Here is a 12,957-nt window from a genome sequence, read left to right on the forward strand (position 1 = left end):
TCGCGCATGCGTACGCAATGTGGACGTACTTTGCCCAAGGAATCAGCAATATTTGTGAAACATAATGTCTTTCTTTCTGTCGCTGTCTATCTATCTTCATCTCGCACAAACACATGCTTTTTTCATTGGCCACATCAGTCCCTTGACTTAGGCAGTGATCTGAAGTGGAGTTTTACTCTCATATTTTCAGTGTTCAAACTGTTACCACTTTATCATAGCCTTTTTTGTTTGTTTGTTTTAAGCTAATTTTTTATCAAAGGTGCCAATAATTCCAGAGGACAATTTAGTCCTACGCTGAAAGAATATTCTATATTTTGTGAAGAAGAAAATTTGAATGTTTTTGTTTATCTTCACAGACAATAGGAAACTATAAAATATTAATGTAATTTATATAGACTTACTGTCAGCAATAATGACTAATAAAATATAATTTTCTAACATTATTCATAGTCCTTCAAATAAATTATGATAACTTATTGTGTTTTTTATGGACAAGGCTTTTGCTTGTATGTGTACATGTATGAAGACAGACATCTATCTTTCAGGCATCATTCTTGAAAGTACACCCACAGTAACATTTCCTTAATGTTTATTAATGCTGGAAACAGACTTAAATGTGAGGTCCAGACAGGAGATGACAAACACAGGTGTACTCTCTATCGTTGATATGAGAGTGCAGCTTCCCACAGTCATTCCCCTTTACCGAGAAGCGCTTCTGAAGAGCTTTAGGCAAAGGCAGATTAAACACATTTAACATAAACATCAGCTAACATTCCAAAACACACGACAAGACAAATGGAACAACATTTGAACAACATAAGACTTTAACTACTTAAGACTTTTTAAGTTTAATTTTAAGACTTTCATGTTCTTCTCCAGTCCCACTGGCTGCAGAGAAACTCTTCAGGTGGGGAATGAGTGCTTTGTTCATCATGCTGAAAAGACAGGTATGGAATGATTGTCAAACTCACATGGACTTTGCATGAAAACCAAAGCATACTATTGTTTTAGGGAGAAAATTAAAATGGACATTTTTTAAAGCAAATATAAACAGGTAAAAATCCATAAATAAAAACAAAAACTAAACTAGCATAGGTACCAACCTCCTGCATGGACTGAGATTTAGTCTTCAGAGGAACCCTTTGCTGTTTTAGTGACCTGCACAATCTCGACGTTAGTGAAGCCCTTGGTAACCGAAGCTCGGTTCCTTGTGCGGAGCTTGTTCAGTGCCATCTCCGCCATGCCAGCTCTCTCCTCAGCGTCATCCAGCTCATGCACTGTCTTTCTGTACTTGGACAGAGTCATGTTGGCTTGCTCCTCCTGCCGCCACACGAGAAAAACGGCTCAAAGCAGGAAGACAATTTGGACACTTCTTGTTTTGAATGCACATTGCAGGCCTGATGCATTTTATCTAAAGTAAGTTAAATAAGTGCACTCACTGCCTCCTCTATCTGTCGCTTGTAGGACTTCAGCTTGTTCTGAAGCTTCTCAACGAGCTCCTGCATACGCTGGTTGGTTTTGTGGTCTTCTTCAGTCTGGAAGACCAGCTCCTTGAGGCGGCGCTCATTCTTACGCAGTGCCTTCACTGTGTCAACGTGCCGCTTCTGCTCACTGTCAAGCTCACTCTCTAACTCCTTAGCCTGAACACAGAGATGGAGGATATCCTAAATGGGATATCCATCTATTTGGACAGTTTTGCATAGACTTCATATAAGTGGCTTAAAGTGTTAAGAAGAGAGAGATAAAGAGAGATTGAGAAAGTGACAGTGTTCATGTGAGATAGAGGGAGCACTACTGGGGACACACCCTGGCTTCCAGCTTTTGGATGGTTCGTTTGCCAGCCTTCAGTGCAAGCTCCTCTGCCTCTTCCACTTTGAGCTGCAGGTCTTTGATCGTGAGCTCATTGTTCTTCTTTATCTTCTCCAGATGTAAGCAGTGGTCTTGCTCCTGACGGAGCTCTTCCGCCATGCGACATGCCTGTGAAAGAGATTAAAAGACCCATTAGAACCTCTTCTTCTGGCTCAATCATGTTTGAATTACCTCAGACATGTTTGTGGGGATGAGTGAGTACTAACATCTGTGACGGCCTTCTTGGCTCTCTCATCAGCAGAACGGAACTCACTGATCAGCTCCTCATTCTCACTGGACAGTCGAAACAGGTCTGCTTCCATTTTACGCTTTGAAATAATTAGGGCTTGACTCTATAGGAGAGAGCATGCATTCTGAAATGTGTGCAAAATTTTTAAGTAATTAAATTAAAGTATTATCTAAATGTAATTTGTAAAAGGTTAAATATAATGTAATTATTAAATACAATAATATGTATATACAGCAACATATGTATAACAATAATAATAACAACTATTATTGTTGTTGTTATTCTGTACCTGCACACTGAGCTCATTGTAGCGCTCATTGAGGTCCACCAGTTCCTGCTCGAGGAGTTTCCTGGAACGTTCGGAAGCCTCCAGGCCGCTGCGCACCTCTTCCATCTCTGTCTGCAGCAGGCAGAGACGCCGCTCCTGCAGGCTGTACTGCTCCCTCAGCTCATCGTGATGTCGTGCGTCCTCATCCATCTGCATCTGCATATCCTGCCGAGGGGCAGGAAATAGAAAGAGAGGGCAGAGAGAAAGAAAGTATGTATGTATCTATGTATCTCATTATACAATATGATTCTTGAGGATGTCTATTTTTTCTTTGATCAAGTTTACTTATTATGGTCTATTATTTTTAAAAATTTAATAATAGATAAGTTGTAGGAACATTTTTCTTGCTTGGCATGGGTAAACTCTCATCAAGAGTTGACACTGGGGTTGTGTGTTACTTACTTTGATCTGCTGTTGCAGTCTCTTGAGGGTTTTGACCAGCTCACTGTTGTTCTTGTTTGCATGATCCAGCTGGATCTCCATCTCATTCAGGTCAGACTCCATTTTCTTCTTTATTCTCAAAGCCTCAGCACGACCTTTGGCCTCTGCCTCCAGACTAGCCTGCAGTGACTCCATTGCACGCTGGTGGTTTTTCCTGTACATAAAATCAAGTAGGTTGAGGGGTCAATCTTCATTCATTCTTCCATAATTTGGATGTGCAAATTTTTAGTTATGTTAAAGGGTCTAACCTTGTGATTTCAAACTCTTCATCTTTTTCATGAATTCTGCGATCAATGTCAGCTTTCACCTGAGCTAGCTCCAGTTGGACTCGGACCACCTTACCCTCTTCGACCTTCATACAATCAGAGAAAGGAGTGGTTGTAGTTATGCATAGCTGGGTATGGCATTAAACTTAAGTTTCCTGATCTCAAAACCATGTTAAAGAAAAGTACACACAACAGTGTTTTGACTGTTGTGTGAATCCACTGAAATACCTCCAGGGAAGCTTCAGCCTCCTCTAGGGCCAGTTGCAGCTCATCTCTCTCGACCTCCAGCTTTTTCTTAGCTTTCTGCAGCTCATAAACACTCTTCCCACCCTCACCCAACTGATCCATGAGATCTCTGATCTCATCTACACATGAAAGCAATAGACATAAGCAATCATAATGTGGAGTAATATATAAAGTTTGAATGAATAAAAGTAGTACAATTGACAGGATCATTTCCACATTAGCATGATTGCTTCCATTTTTGTATCATTGTTTGCAGAAAACTCCTAATTTCCACAATGCTATCTAGCCTCTACTTTCTTTGTTTCATTTAATTAATTTTTTGTATTATTGGTTTTGTTGACTTGAGTTATACATGATCATGTCTTATTAGCATGTGATTCTACCAGAGAGGGTCTTGTTGTCTTTCTTGACGGTTTCCAGGTGGTCAAGTGATTCTTCATAGGCTGTCTTGAGTTTGTACACTTCTGTCATGTAGGATCGACATTCCTTCTGGGAGTTCTCAAGCTCAAGCTGCAGCTCCTCACATTTTTGGCTCCACTCTGCAATCATCTTATCAAAAGTGCGCTGCTTCTTGTCAAGGGCAGCTGCAGCAGCATTGGACTACAATGAAGAGTAAAATTCTCTCTGTGAGCCAACACTAAAGTAGTACTATTAGTCTTCTTTGAATGAGTAGTAAATCTGAAATTGCTTTTAACCTTCTCCAGGTCAATAGTTAGATCCTCTACTTCACCCTGAAGCTTTTGCTTGACCTTCTCCAGGCTAGCCGCACGAGCCTGTGCTGCTTCTGCTGCTTCCTCAGCCTCCTGGAGCCGGACAGTCAGCTTACGCCTGTGGAGAAATGCTTTTCATTCAGTGTCATTACCTCAGATGTCTTCTATGGGAAAAGAGCAGGAAATGATCAGATAATGTGTTATCTGAATAGTGGATTCTGTTTAAGCCTGCTTACTTGGTCTCCTCCAGCTCCTCGGTTTTGTGTATAGCATCAGTCTCGTACTTGGTCCTCCAGGTAGTCACGTCGGAGTTGAGCTTGGAGATGAGTCGCTGCATTTCAGCCTTGCACTCCTGCTCCTCCTCCAACTGCTCCTTAGCCAGGTCGAGATCATGACGAGCATTTGCCAAACTCACGACAGCTGCACTACGAGCCTGGATTGGAAAGGGGCTAGGTTAATTTCCTACACAAACATTTTCTAATCTCCCATATTTTCAGATTTCCATATTTTGTTTTGATCTTGATGATCTTGATGTTAAAGTGCTCAAAAATGATATTGACCTTTGACTCTTCATCCACCTGTCTTTTCAGCTCATCATTCTGGGTGGTCAGTGAAGCTTTAATCCGTGTGATCTGATTGAGCTTACTTTGGGCCTCCCCAACTTCACGGCTCAGATCACTATTCTCAGCTGAGGGAAGACCAAGGAGATTTCTTTTCACATGATTCATAGCATGAATAATGCTTTTAATATTTGCCATGGGTTGGAATGAGCTGTCTTTACCTGACAGATGGATTTTGATGGCATTGAGCTCAGTTTGGGACCTTTCCATCTCTGCCAGTTTGGCATTAGCTTCTGCCAAGCTGTCCTCTAATTTACGGACATGGACCTCTGCGTTCAGCTACGTGTTTAAAAGAGTCAGTCAAACTCTTCAGTCAAGTTACAGCACATTCATTTTGTACGACAATAACTGACTATCAAACATCAATGATGTTTGATCCTGAAAAATAATGACCACAAGGGAAAGGCCATGTCACTGCACAGGAAATATTTGATGGGTAACTCTTATTCACCTTCGCTTTCTGGACTGACTCCACGGTAGCATTCAGGTCATCAATCTCAGCCTTCATGACTTGCTTGTCCTTTTCAAGCTTTATGCGAACCCTCTGGAGGTTCTCTACCTGCTCGGCAAGCTCAGCCATGGTGTCTGAGTGCTTCTTCCTCAGTGCTGACGCCATGGCCTCGGCCTGCAGTGCCACCTCCTCCAGCTCCCTGCGCAGCTTCAGGAGCTCAGCCTCACGCTTTTTATTCTGCTCAATCTGTAGAGAAACATGCTTTTGCACTAGTTCATGGGATATTTCATTTATTTGTAACTATGAAATCCAGCATAATGCTTTTTAAATATCTTGTCCTTGGACACCTACTACAGCTTTCTAATCAAGGGAACAGGAAGTTGGTGCATCATTCTAAGTTTCTAACATTCTAGAGTTTTAATGCATAGATGCAATTTCAGTTGTGCTGACTTGCCTGTGCGGCAGTGGCACCCCCTGCCTCTTCTAGTCTGTCTCCAAGGTCCTCCAGATCCCGAGACAGATCTGTTCGCTGCTTCTCAACCTTACAGCAGGAAGCAGGGTTAAACTACTGACTAGAAAACAGACTGTAGAGAATTGCACTCAGTTGGGGCAACTAAAGTCATATACCTTGGCTCTTATTGCCCTCTCTGCCTCCAGTTCCTCCTCGAGCTCCTCAATGCGGGCCTGGGGGACAGTAAAATATGTTAGTGGAATTGCAGAGGAATAGTGGTCATTTGTTTTCCTGTCGTAACAGAATATGTTAAGAAGACAAGTTTGCAGAAATGCAGGCAAAAGCTTAATGGAAAAAAAACCAACCTGATGTTCTTTGAGCTTTCTATGCAGAGTTGAGCTGAGAGACTGCTCATCTTCCAGTTTTGCATTTATGTGGTTAATTTCCATGTCCCTCCTGAAATAACAACACATTGTTTAAAACATGCGTTTTAGGTTATTAGTAATGTCAAAGATTACATACTGCAGAATGTGAAAATTATTCTGTTCATACTTTTTGACAACCTCCTCCAGATCAATTTTAGCTCTCTCCATCTCATTGAGATTATCAATGGTAATCTTCAGGTCACCCTCTGCTTTGCGTCGGGCTTTTTCCACCTCTCCTCGTATTTTCTTTTCCTGTTCCCAGTTATCTTCCAACTAAAGAAACAGGATCCACATTGTTGCACAAAGCAAGACACAATTATTTCCATCTTATTTTCCTGAGTCCTAAAACTCACCTCATGTACTTGAGTGGTGAGCTTGTTGGTGCTTTTGGTAAGGTAGTTTACTTTATCCTCTTCTGCTTGTAGATCATCCAGAGTTTTCTGGGGATAGAAATGTGTCTGTAGGTGTCAATATGGCAGTGAATGTAAAATTTGGTAAACCAGCATTCAGCAGGGCTAGGCCTAACCTGTTGCAGTTCCTCCAGAGCCTTCTTTTCCTTTTGGAGCTTTGCGATGGTATCATCCCTTTGACCAAGGTCTATAGTCAGACCCCGTACTTTGATGTCCAGGCCCTGGATTGTCACAAGCAATATTCATTAAACGGTTTCTTTTCAAACCATTTTTTTTATTTCTCTGCATCCTTTATATCTGTATTACACCATTCCCACCTGCTGCCAGATTTGCCTGGAATGTGGAAAACATATTTGGGCTTTCACCTGTTTTTCTCTCTCTGATTTTGCCAGAGTAGACTCCAGGTCCTCCAGATCTCTCTTCAGGTCCATCAGCTCTCCCTCCAGCTTGCGCTTCTGAGCACTTAATGCAGTGGCAGCACCCTCTTCCTCCTCCAGCCTCTCCTTCATGTCCTGGATCTGCTCCTCCATGTTCATCTTCTGTTTCATCAGCTGGTTACAGCGCTCCTCAGCATCCGCTATGGTGTCTTGTTCCTGCAGATTACGAAAAAAGATTAAAACAATACTCGCCAATAATTTCCATTTGTACTGCCTCTTCACACACATTCATGGTGACACATTCATTGGTCTTGGACTCACAGCTACTAGGGCTAAGGCCAGGTCACTCTTTTCTTTGGAAAGAGTGACTAGCTTTTCATCAAGCTCTTTGATCTTTTCTGTCATTTCCACTGTCTTCTCAAGTGCAACTCGCAACTCTTCCTCCTTGGCTTTTAACTCCTCCTCCTGGCGAGCTACATGAAGCAAAGGTTTAACCTAGAAAGGAAAGACAGTTGAAGAAGGATGAGAAGAGAATAAAGAAGAGAGAAGAAAGAAGAATCAAAAGATTTGCTCTTAATTGTTTAGACTCACCTTTGTGTAGAGCTTCCACCAGCCCCAGAATCGGAGCTGAAGGAACTTCCTCACATTTCTTTGGATAGCGATGAGAGCAATTCTGAAAGAAGAGGCAACACAATGTGTGTAGTGCTACATTTTATATTTCAAAGTTTCAAATCGCTTACAACATGAGACAAGAACCATTAGAAGAGTTGTCAGCTGACCTTCTCTCCAGCATCTTTTTAAACTCAATCCTCATGAGCATGCCCCTCAGACAGCCCTGCAGCATGGTCATGATCTTAGCCAGCCGCTCATCTCGCATATCCTCCAGCTTGGCCAGGACTCCAGCACGGAAGAACACCTGCAAGTCAAGACACAGCTTGTGACATTCTGCAGACAGATATCAATACATGTGACTTATTATGGTCCAATGAATATACCTTTGTGTGTCCTATCCTGTACTCCATGTTATCCAACCCTAATGAGCCTAATATCAACTCTGATGCTTTTTTGTTGTCCACAAATCCCTTTGGGATGACATTTGGATTCAGGATGTAATACCTGTGTACAGTAATGACATTGTAGGTGTTACATAACACTGAAATGGCTTAAATATCAGCAGTCATGCACTGTATCAACACTGTATGAGAAAGGAATACCTTTGCTTAAACTCAGGGTACTGAAGTCTATTGGGAAAGCCTTTTCTGCAGATCCGGATTCCCTCCAAGACACCATTACAGGCCAGCTGGTGCAGTATTAAATTTGCATCGCAGACACCTAGCCAAACACAATAACTTACATAAGCATTCTAAAACAAATGAATATACTTTCATGTGTGTATAAATGGTGAATTAGATTTCATTCTACTTATATAAAGAACTCACCTATCCTTAATTTTAACTTAAAAGTAATGTACAGCATGTATCCATTTGATACAGTGGCAGGGAATTTTCCCTAACAGAAACATTTGATAATTGTTTGCTTATATTTACCAGGTTGTTTGAATTCATTGGGGACAATGCAGCGTACAAAATGGGGTGCCGTGCTTCGCAGAGTGCTCATCAGTTTGTTCAGCTGCTCCTGTTGGATGAGAAGGAACCAAGCAGCATAAGCACAGAACAGACATTTCTTTTTACAGTCAAAAATGACCTGTCTTTTTAAAAATCAAATTGGATTCTAGTACTCTATAGAAAGCTGACACGGTCTGGAAGGAGGATCCCTTCTTCTGTTTCTTGGTTCCTGTGACAGCTTCCTCTTCTTTGAAGAGTTGAGCTAGGAGGGACATGGAGGATTTTTGGTAGAGGGCAACCACAGTCTCATTCAGCGGATCCTTATTCTTCTCCAGCCAGCCTGCAATGTTGTATCCGACCTAGGAGTTTGGATTAAATTAACCATAATGAATAAAACCTCAATGTGAATAACAAGGACTATGTATTAAAAAAAAAAAAAAAAAAAAAAAAAAAAAACAACTCACAGTGCCAGCATAGTGAATCAACTCAAAATGCACTTCTGAGCCTTTTTTTCCACCTTTTGGTTTGAGGAAATTTGCAGATTTGCCCAGATGATTGTCAAACAAGGCCACCTTGAATGTGGCATCTGTGGCCTTTGGGAACACACATTGCTCCTCAAGGATTGAATAGATACCCATTGGCTGGAACACAGAATAAAATAATTTGGTGAAGAAATGTGAAATCTGGTGAAAATTTTGCCAGAGGATGCACTGTGATTCAAAAATGTCACCAAACGTTTTTTAACCTTTTCCAGCAAGTCAATACAGGCTTGCAAGTCAAGGCCAAAATCGATAAAAACCCAGTCTATGCCCTCTTTCTTGTATTCCTCCTGTTCCAGGACAAACATGTGGTGGTTGAAAAATTGTTGCAGCTTTTCATTTGTGAAGTTGATGCAGAGCTGCTCAAAGCTATTAAACTGTGAACAAAAACACCAGAAAATGGATCACTGTGCTTGGACATAAACCTCAATGAATATGAACAATAAGCTTAATTATCAGCTCAGCACACACAATATTAGTAGTTACCTCAAAGATTTCAAAGCCAGCAATATCAAGAACACCGATGAAAAACTGCCACTGCATTTTTGTGTCCAGTGTTTTATTGATCCTGTGAACCATCCACTTGAACATTCTGTCATAGATGGCTTTGGCCAGGGCTCCAATGGAGTATACACATTGGTCCTGGTTCTGACCTTTCGTCACAAACTCATTTCCAACTTTAACACGAGGCCTAGTGATCCCTTTCTGCAGCTCCCCAGAGTTGATCCCCATGAGATGGGCAACTTTGTCAGCCACTGAAAAACCAATGCATAGTCAATAGTTCAAATAAGATTTATCTTACCGCACTTTCTATTTCACTAGCCCTCATTGGTTTGAGTGAGCTTTAACTGGGTGGTGTGTGCATACCCTCAGTTGTGTCAACATCGGCTTGCTCCTCTCTTGGTTTTTGCTTGAACTTCATATTACCAAAGTGCATTATGCCCCCAGTTAGCTTGTAGATGCTCATTTTCTCCTCAGCAGTAAAACCCAGCACATCAAAGGCCATCTTTGAATGTAAGGTGAACCAAACCAATCACACCATGTCTTGTAATATTGAATAATCTAACTGTGGGATGTTGCTAGTGATTGTGGGCTCTTCGGCTTACATCGGTCAGCATCAGTTCTTCACCGTCATCCATGTTGTCCACAACTGTGACTCCTTGGCAGATCCAAACATACTGTTTTGGGTCTGGTGTTAAAAGGAGTGCCTCTAAAATGAACAAATAAACGTAAATGTCTTTGCAAATGTACTGAATGCTGTCCATAATTAATAGGACAATGACAAATGTTTTATGGTGCTGACTGTCTACTCCAACACATTGAATATGAAACTATAACTATATGATTAAGAAGCAGAATACAGCCAATTTTCAAATTACTTATAGTCCCCTGGAATGGGAGGAACTATGTATAAAAAAGGTGTGACTACTATTTTGTTATCCCAGTATAGATAAATGCCCATAAAATAAATTTAACCCCACAGTTATTGTTTCATTTCAAGTGTGCTGGAGTGTAAAACCACCAATAACTGTGTCACTGTTCAATTACTTACAGTCTGAACAGTATAATCTGTGTCACACATACCCAGCAGTTCTGGTTTCCTCCCTGACAGAAGTTGGTAAAAGATGTGATAGCTGCGTTCTGCCGCTTGCTGGGAGATCACGCGGGATTTCTCCAGTAGGTCTTCAAGCAAAACCATATTGGTTTATTACAAAAGATCAATGATTCAACATTATGAAATGTAAAGTGCATTCCACCCACTCACAGCTCTCGATGTCAGCACCAGCCAGCTTAGCTGTTGGTCCAAAATGGATGCGGATAAATTTCCCCTGAAATAAAAACAAAAACATTATTTAGAAATAAGATAATTAAATAAACATTATTTCACTGAATAGATTAAGACAATGTTTTCAAAGGAAGTTTTTTAATTTGCTCACAAATCGAGAAGAATTATTGTTTCTGGTGGTTTTGGCATTGCCAAATGCCTCCAACACAGGGTTAGCCTGGATGATCTGATCCTCCAGGGTACCCTGTGAAAGCACATTGTGACTATTAACAATGAGTTCTATCATTATTCATATATATAGAACATGAGAAGAAACACCACAGGCTGTGCTAATAGGCTTTGGGAACTAGATCACCTTGCAGTCTGGAGCCGGCTTTCCCCCTGTGGCACCCACATTGGCAAAGTACTGGATGACCTTTTTGGTGTTCTCAGTCTTTCCAGCACCAGATTCTCCACTAGGAATATATATATATCACAGTTAGATAATTCTGTTAAAGTTGGGCAACACGGTTTGCATGACTAAGCGCATGTCAAAAGGTATAGCTATTCTCTGTTCTTTCAGTGAATACTTACGTGATCAGCATTGACTGGTTTTCATGCTCTATGGAAGAATGGAAGAAAACGTGCAAATTAATTTGGTATTGCATTGTATTGAAGCATACAATTAATATATGTTCCACATATTCTTGCACCAGTGAAAGCAGTTGGTCATACCCATCACCATGTCATGGTATGCATTGTCAGAGATGGAGAAGAGGTGGGGAGGAACTTCACTGCGTTTCTTCCCCTTATACAGCTGAGCAACTTTTGCCCCATAAATCGGAAGCCATTTGTATGGGTTGACAGTTACACAGAAGAGCCCAGAGTAGGTCTGGGGAATGCAACAGATGACATAATTATACATACTTTAATTTAGTTTGCATAGTTTGTTAAATAGGTGAAATTAGTAGAGCATATTTGGACTTACATAAATCCTCATATGGACATAGCGTGAGCGGAGGTTGGCCAGGACACTGGCCTCATTCAAGAAGGTCAGGTCTGCCATATCGGTAGCCTGGTAAAACTTTGGAGGGTTCATTTGCTGCACTTCATCCTTCTTAAGTGTGACTATCTGTTGCCGTAAAGGGAGATAAAATAAATTATTTGATAAAGTAGGATTTTTTAATCAAGGTTTAAATTCAAACTCAATCATAAAAATGCTTATTTGACTGCCTGATGGATTACAACAGAGATTGATGAGTGATGCTATTCAACTAATAATACATAAAGAACGTACTGTATTTTTGATCGTCTTCACAGTGACTTTGTCACCATTCTCAGACTGGATGTCTCCCGCAATGTAGCCTTCCTTCTCATCCCGCACCCAGCAAGACTTCTTGATGTCATAGCACTTGTTAATAGCCTCCAGCTTCTCCTTCTCCAACGGGGCCAGGAAAGGCATTGGGTCCACATCATCTCCGCACTCACCTTTGTAGGCACCCGGCATGGTGACTCAGTTCCTCTGTACCCACACCAGCTGCTCACAGAGGGGATTTCACTCAGGCAGCTGCCTCAGAAAAACAAGGTTTAACGAGTTTGGAAAATTGCTGAACTTTTTTTTAACAATTGGCTCACGGACTGTGAAACAGGCAACAGAAAAGTAGTGAAGGTTATATATCCACTTACCAGAGCACAATATAGTGAGGGAGCACTTGCAGATGAGGATGCCTGTTCTGGTGCCGGGAGGAGCTATTATATATGAGTGGTGGCTATCCTGATTTGGTCATAACTATTAAGAAAGTCATTACCCATAGTCTCAAGCAGTTTTGTCTAGGGAAAATCTTTTGATTGCTTTGAGTAGAGGGAATTCATACCCTGACCTTTTAGGGGCTCGGAAAAACAAACATTTTCCTCAGAGAATTCATGTAGTAAGGAATAAAAAAAGACATTAAGATTTTATTAAAACTGAAATGAACAGATTTATGTTTAAAATTTTGTTTATATTATTAAATATTATTACATTATTAAATGTTTATGTTATTAAATATCCTGGTTTTCTGTTGTCGAATCAAAACGTTTGTTTTATATTAACTGACTTGTGTCAAAAAATGGAAAATATTTAATAATTAATCCCTCAGATCCTTCAACAGTAACATACTAGTCATACCCACTACCCAATTAAAGAATAGTGAATCAGGCTTTCTTTTCTTACTATGGCCTTAAGGTCTGGAATTCCCTACCTAGTGACCTGAGGACTTTTGATGA

At 40.8% G+C, this 12,957-nt stretch overlaps 1 protein-coding gene across 1 annotated transcript; it reads right to left on the minus strand.

The window, feature by feature from the left end:
- Positions 1-683: 683 nt before the first annotated feature.
- LOC113572293 (myosin-16-like) lies at positions 684-12,199 on the minus strand. The gene is made up of 42 exons (XM_027002150.2): positions 11,990-12,199; positions 11,681-11,824; positions 11,428-11,584; positions 11,287-11,314; positions 11,069-11,168; positions 10,865-10,957; positions 10,693-10,756; positions 10,512-10,610; positions 10,034-10,137; positions 9,795-9,933; positions 9,414-9,682; positions 9,134-9,304; positions 8,853-9,029; positions 8,562-8,747; positions 8,371-8,458; positions 8,038-8,155; positions 7,819-7,939; positions 7,603-7,739; positions 7,415-7,496; positions 7,145-7,318; positions 6,812-7,039; positions 6,563-6,667; positions 6,390-6,476; positions 6,164-6,309; positions 5,977-6,067; positions 5,788-5,844; positions 5,615-5,701; positions 5,161-5,406; positions 4,871-4,988; positions 4,650-4,777; positions 4,326-4,522; positions 4,075-4,207; positions 3,763-3,979; positions 3,362-3,498; positions 3,116-3,219; positions 2,829-3,021; positions 2,388-2,591; positions 2,076-2,201; positions 1,807-1,977; positions 1,440-1,640; positions 1,104-1,320; positions 684-935 (listed from the first exon to the last, which is right to left on the minus strand). The coding sequence occupies exons 1-41, from the start codon at positions 12,197-12,199 to the stop codon at positions 1,123-1,125; spliced, it is 5,835 nt and encodes a 1,944-aa protein (XP_026857951.2). The 3' UTR covers positions 684-935; positions 1,104-1,122.
- Positions 12,200-12,957: the final 758 nt, after the last annotated feature.

The sequence above is a fragment of the Electrophorus electricus genome, chromosome 8 (genome assembly GCF_013358815.1).
Source record: "Electrophorus electricus isolate fEleEle1 chromosome 8, fEleEle1.pri, whole genome shotgun sequence".
Lineage (NCBI taxonomy): Eukaryota > Metazoa > Chordata > Actinopteri > Gymnotiformes > Gymnotidae > Electrophorus > Electrophorus electricus.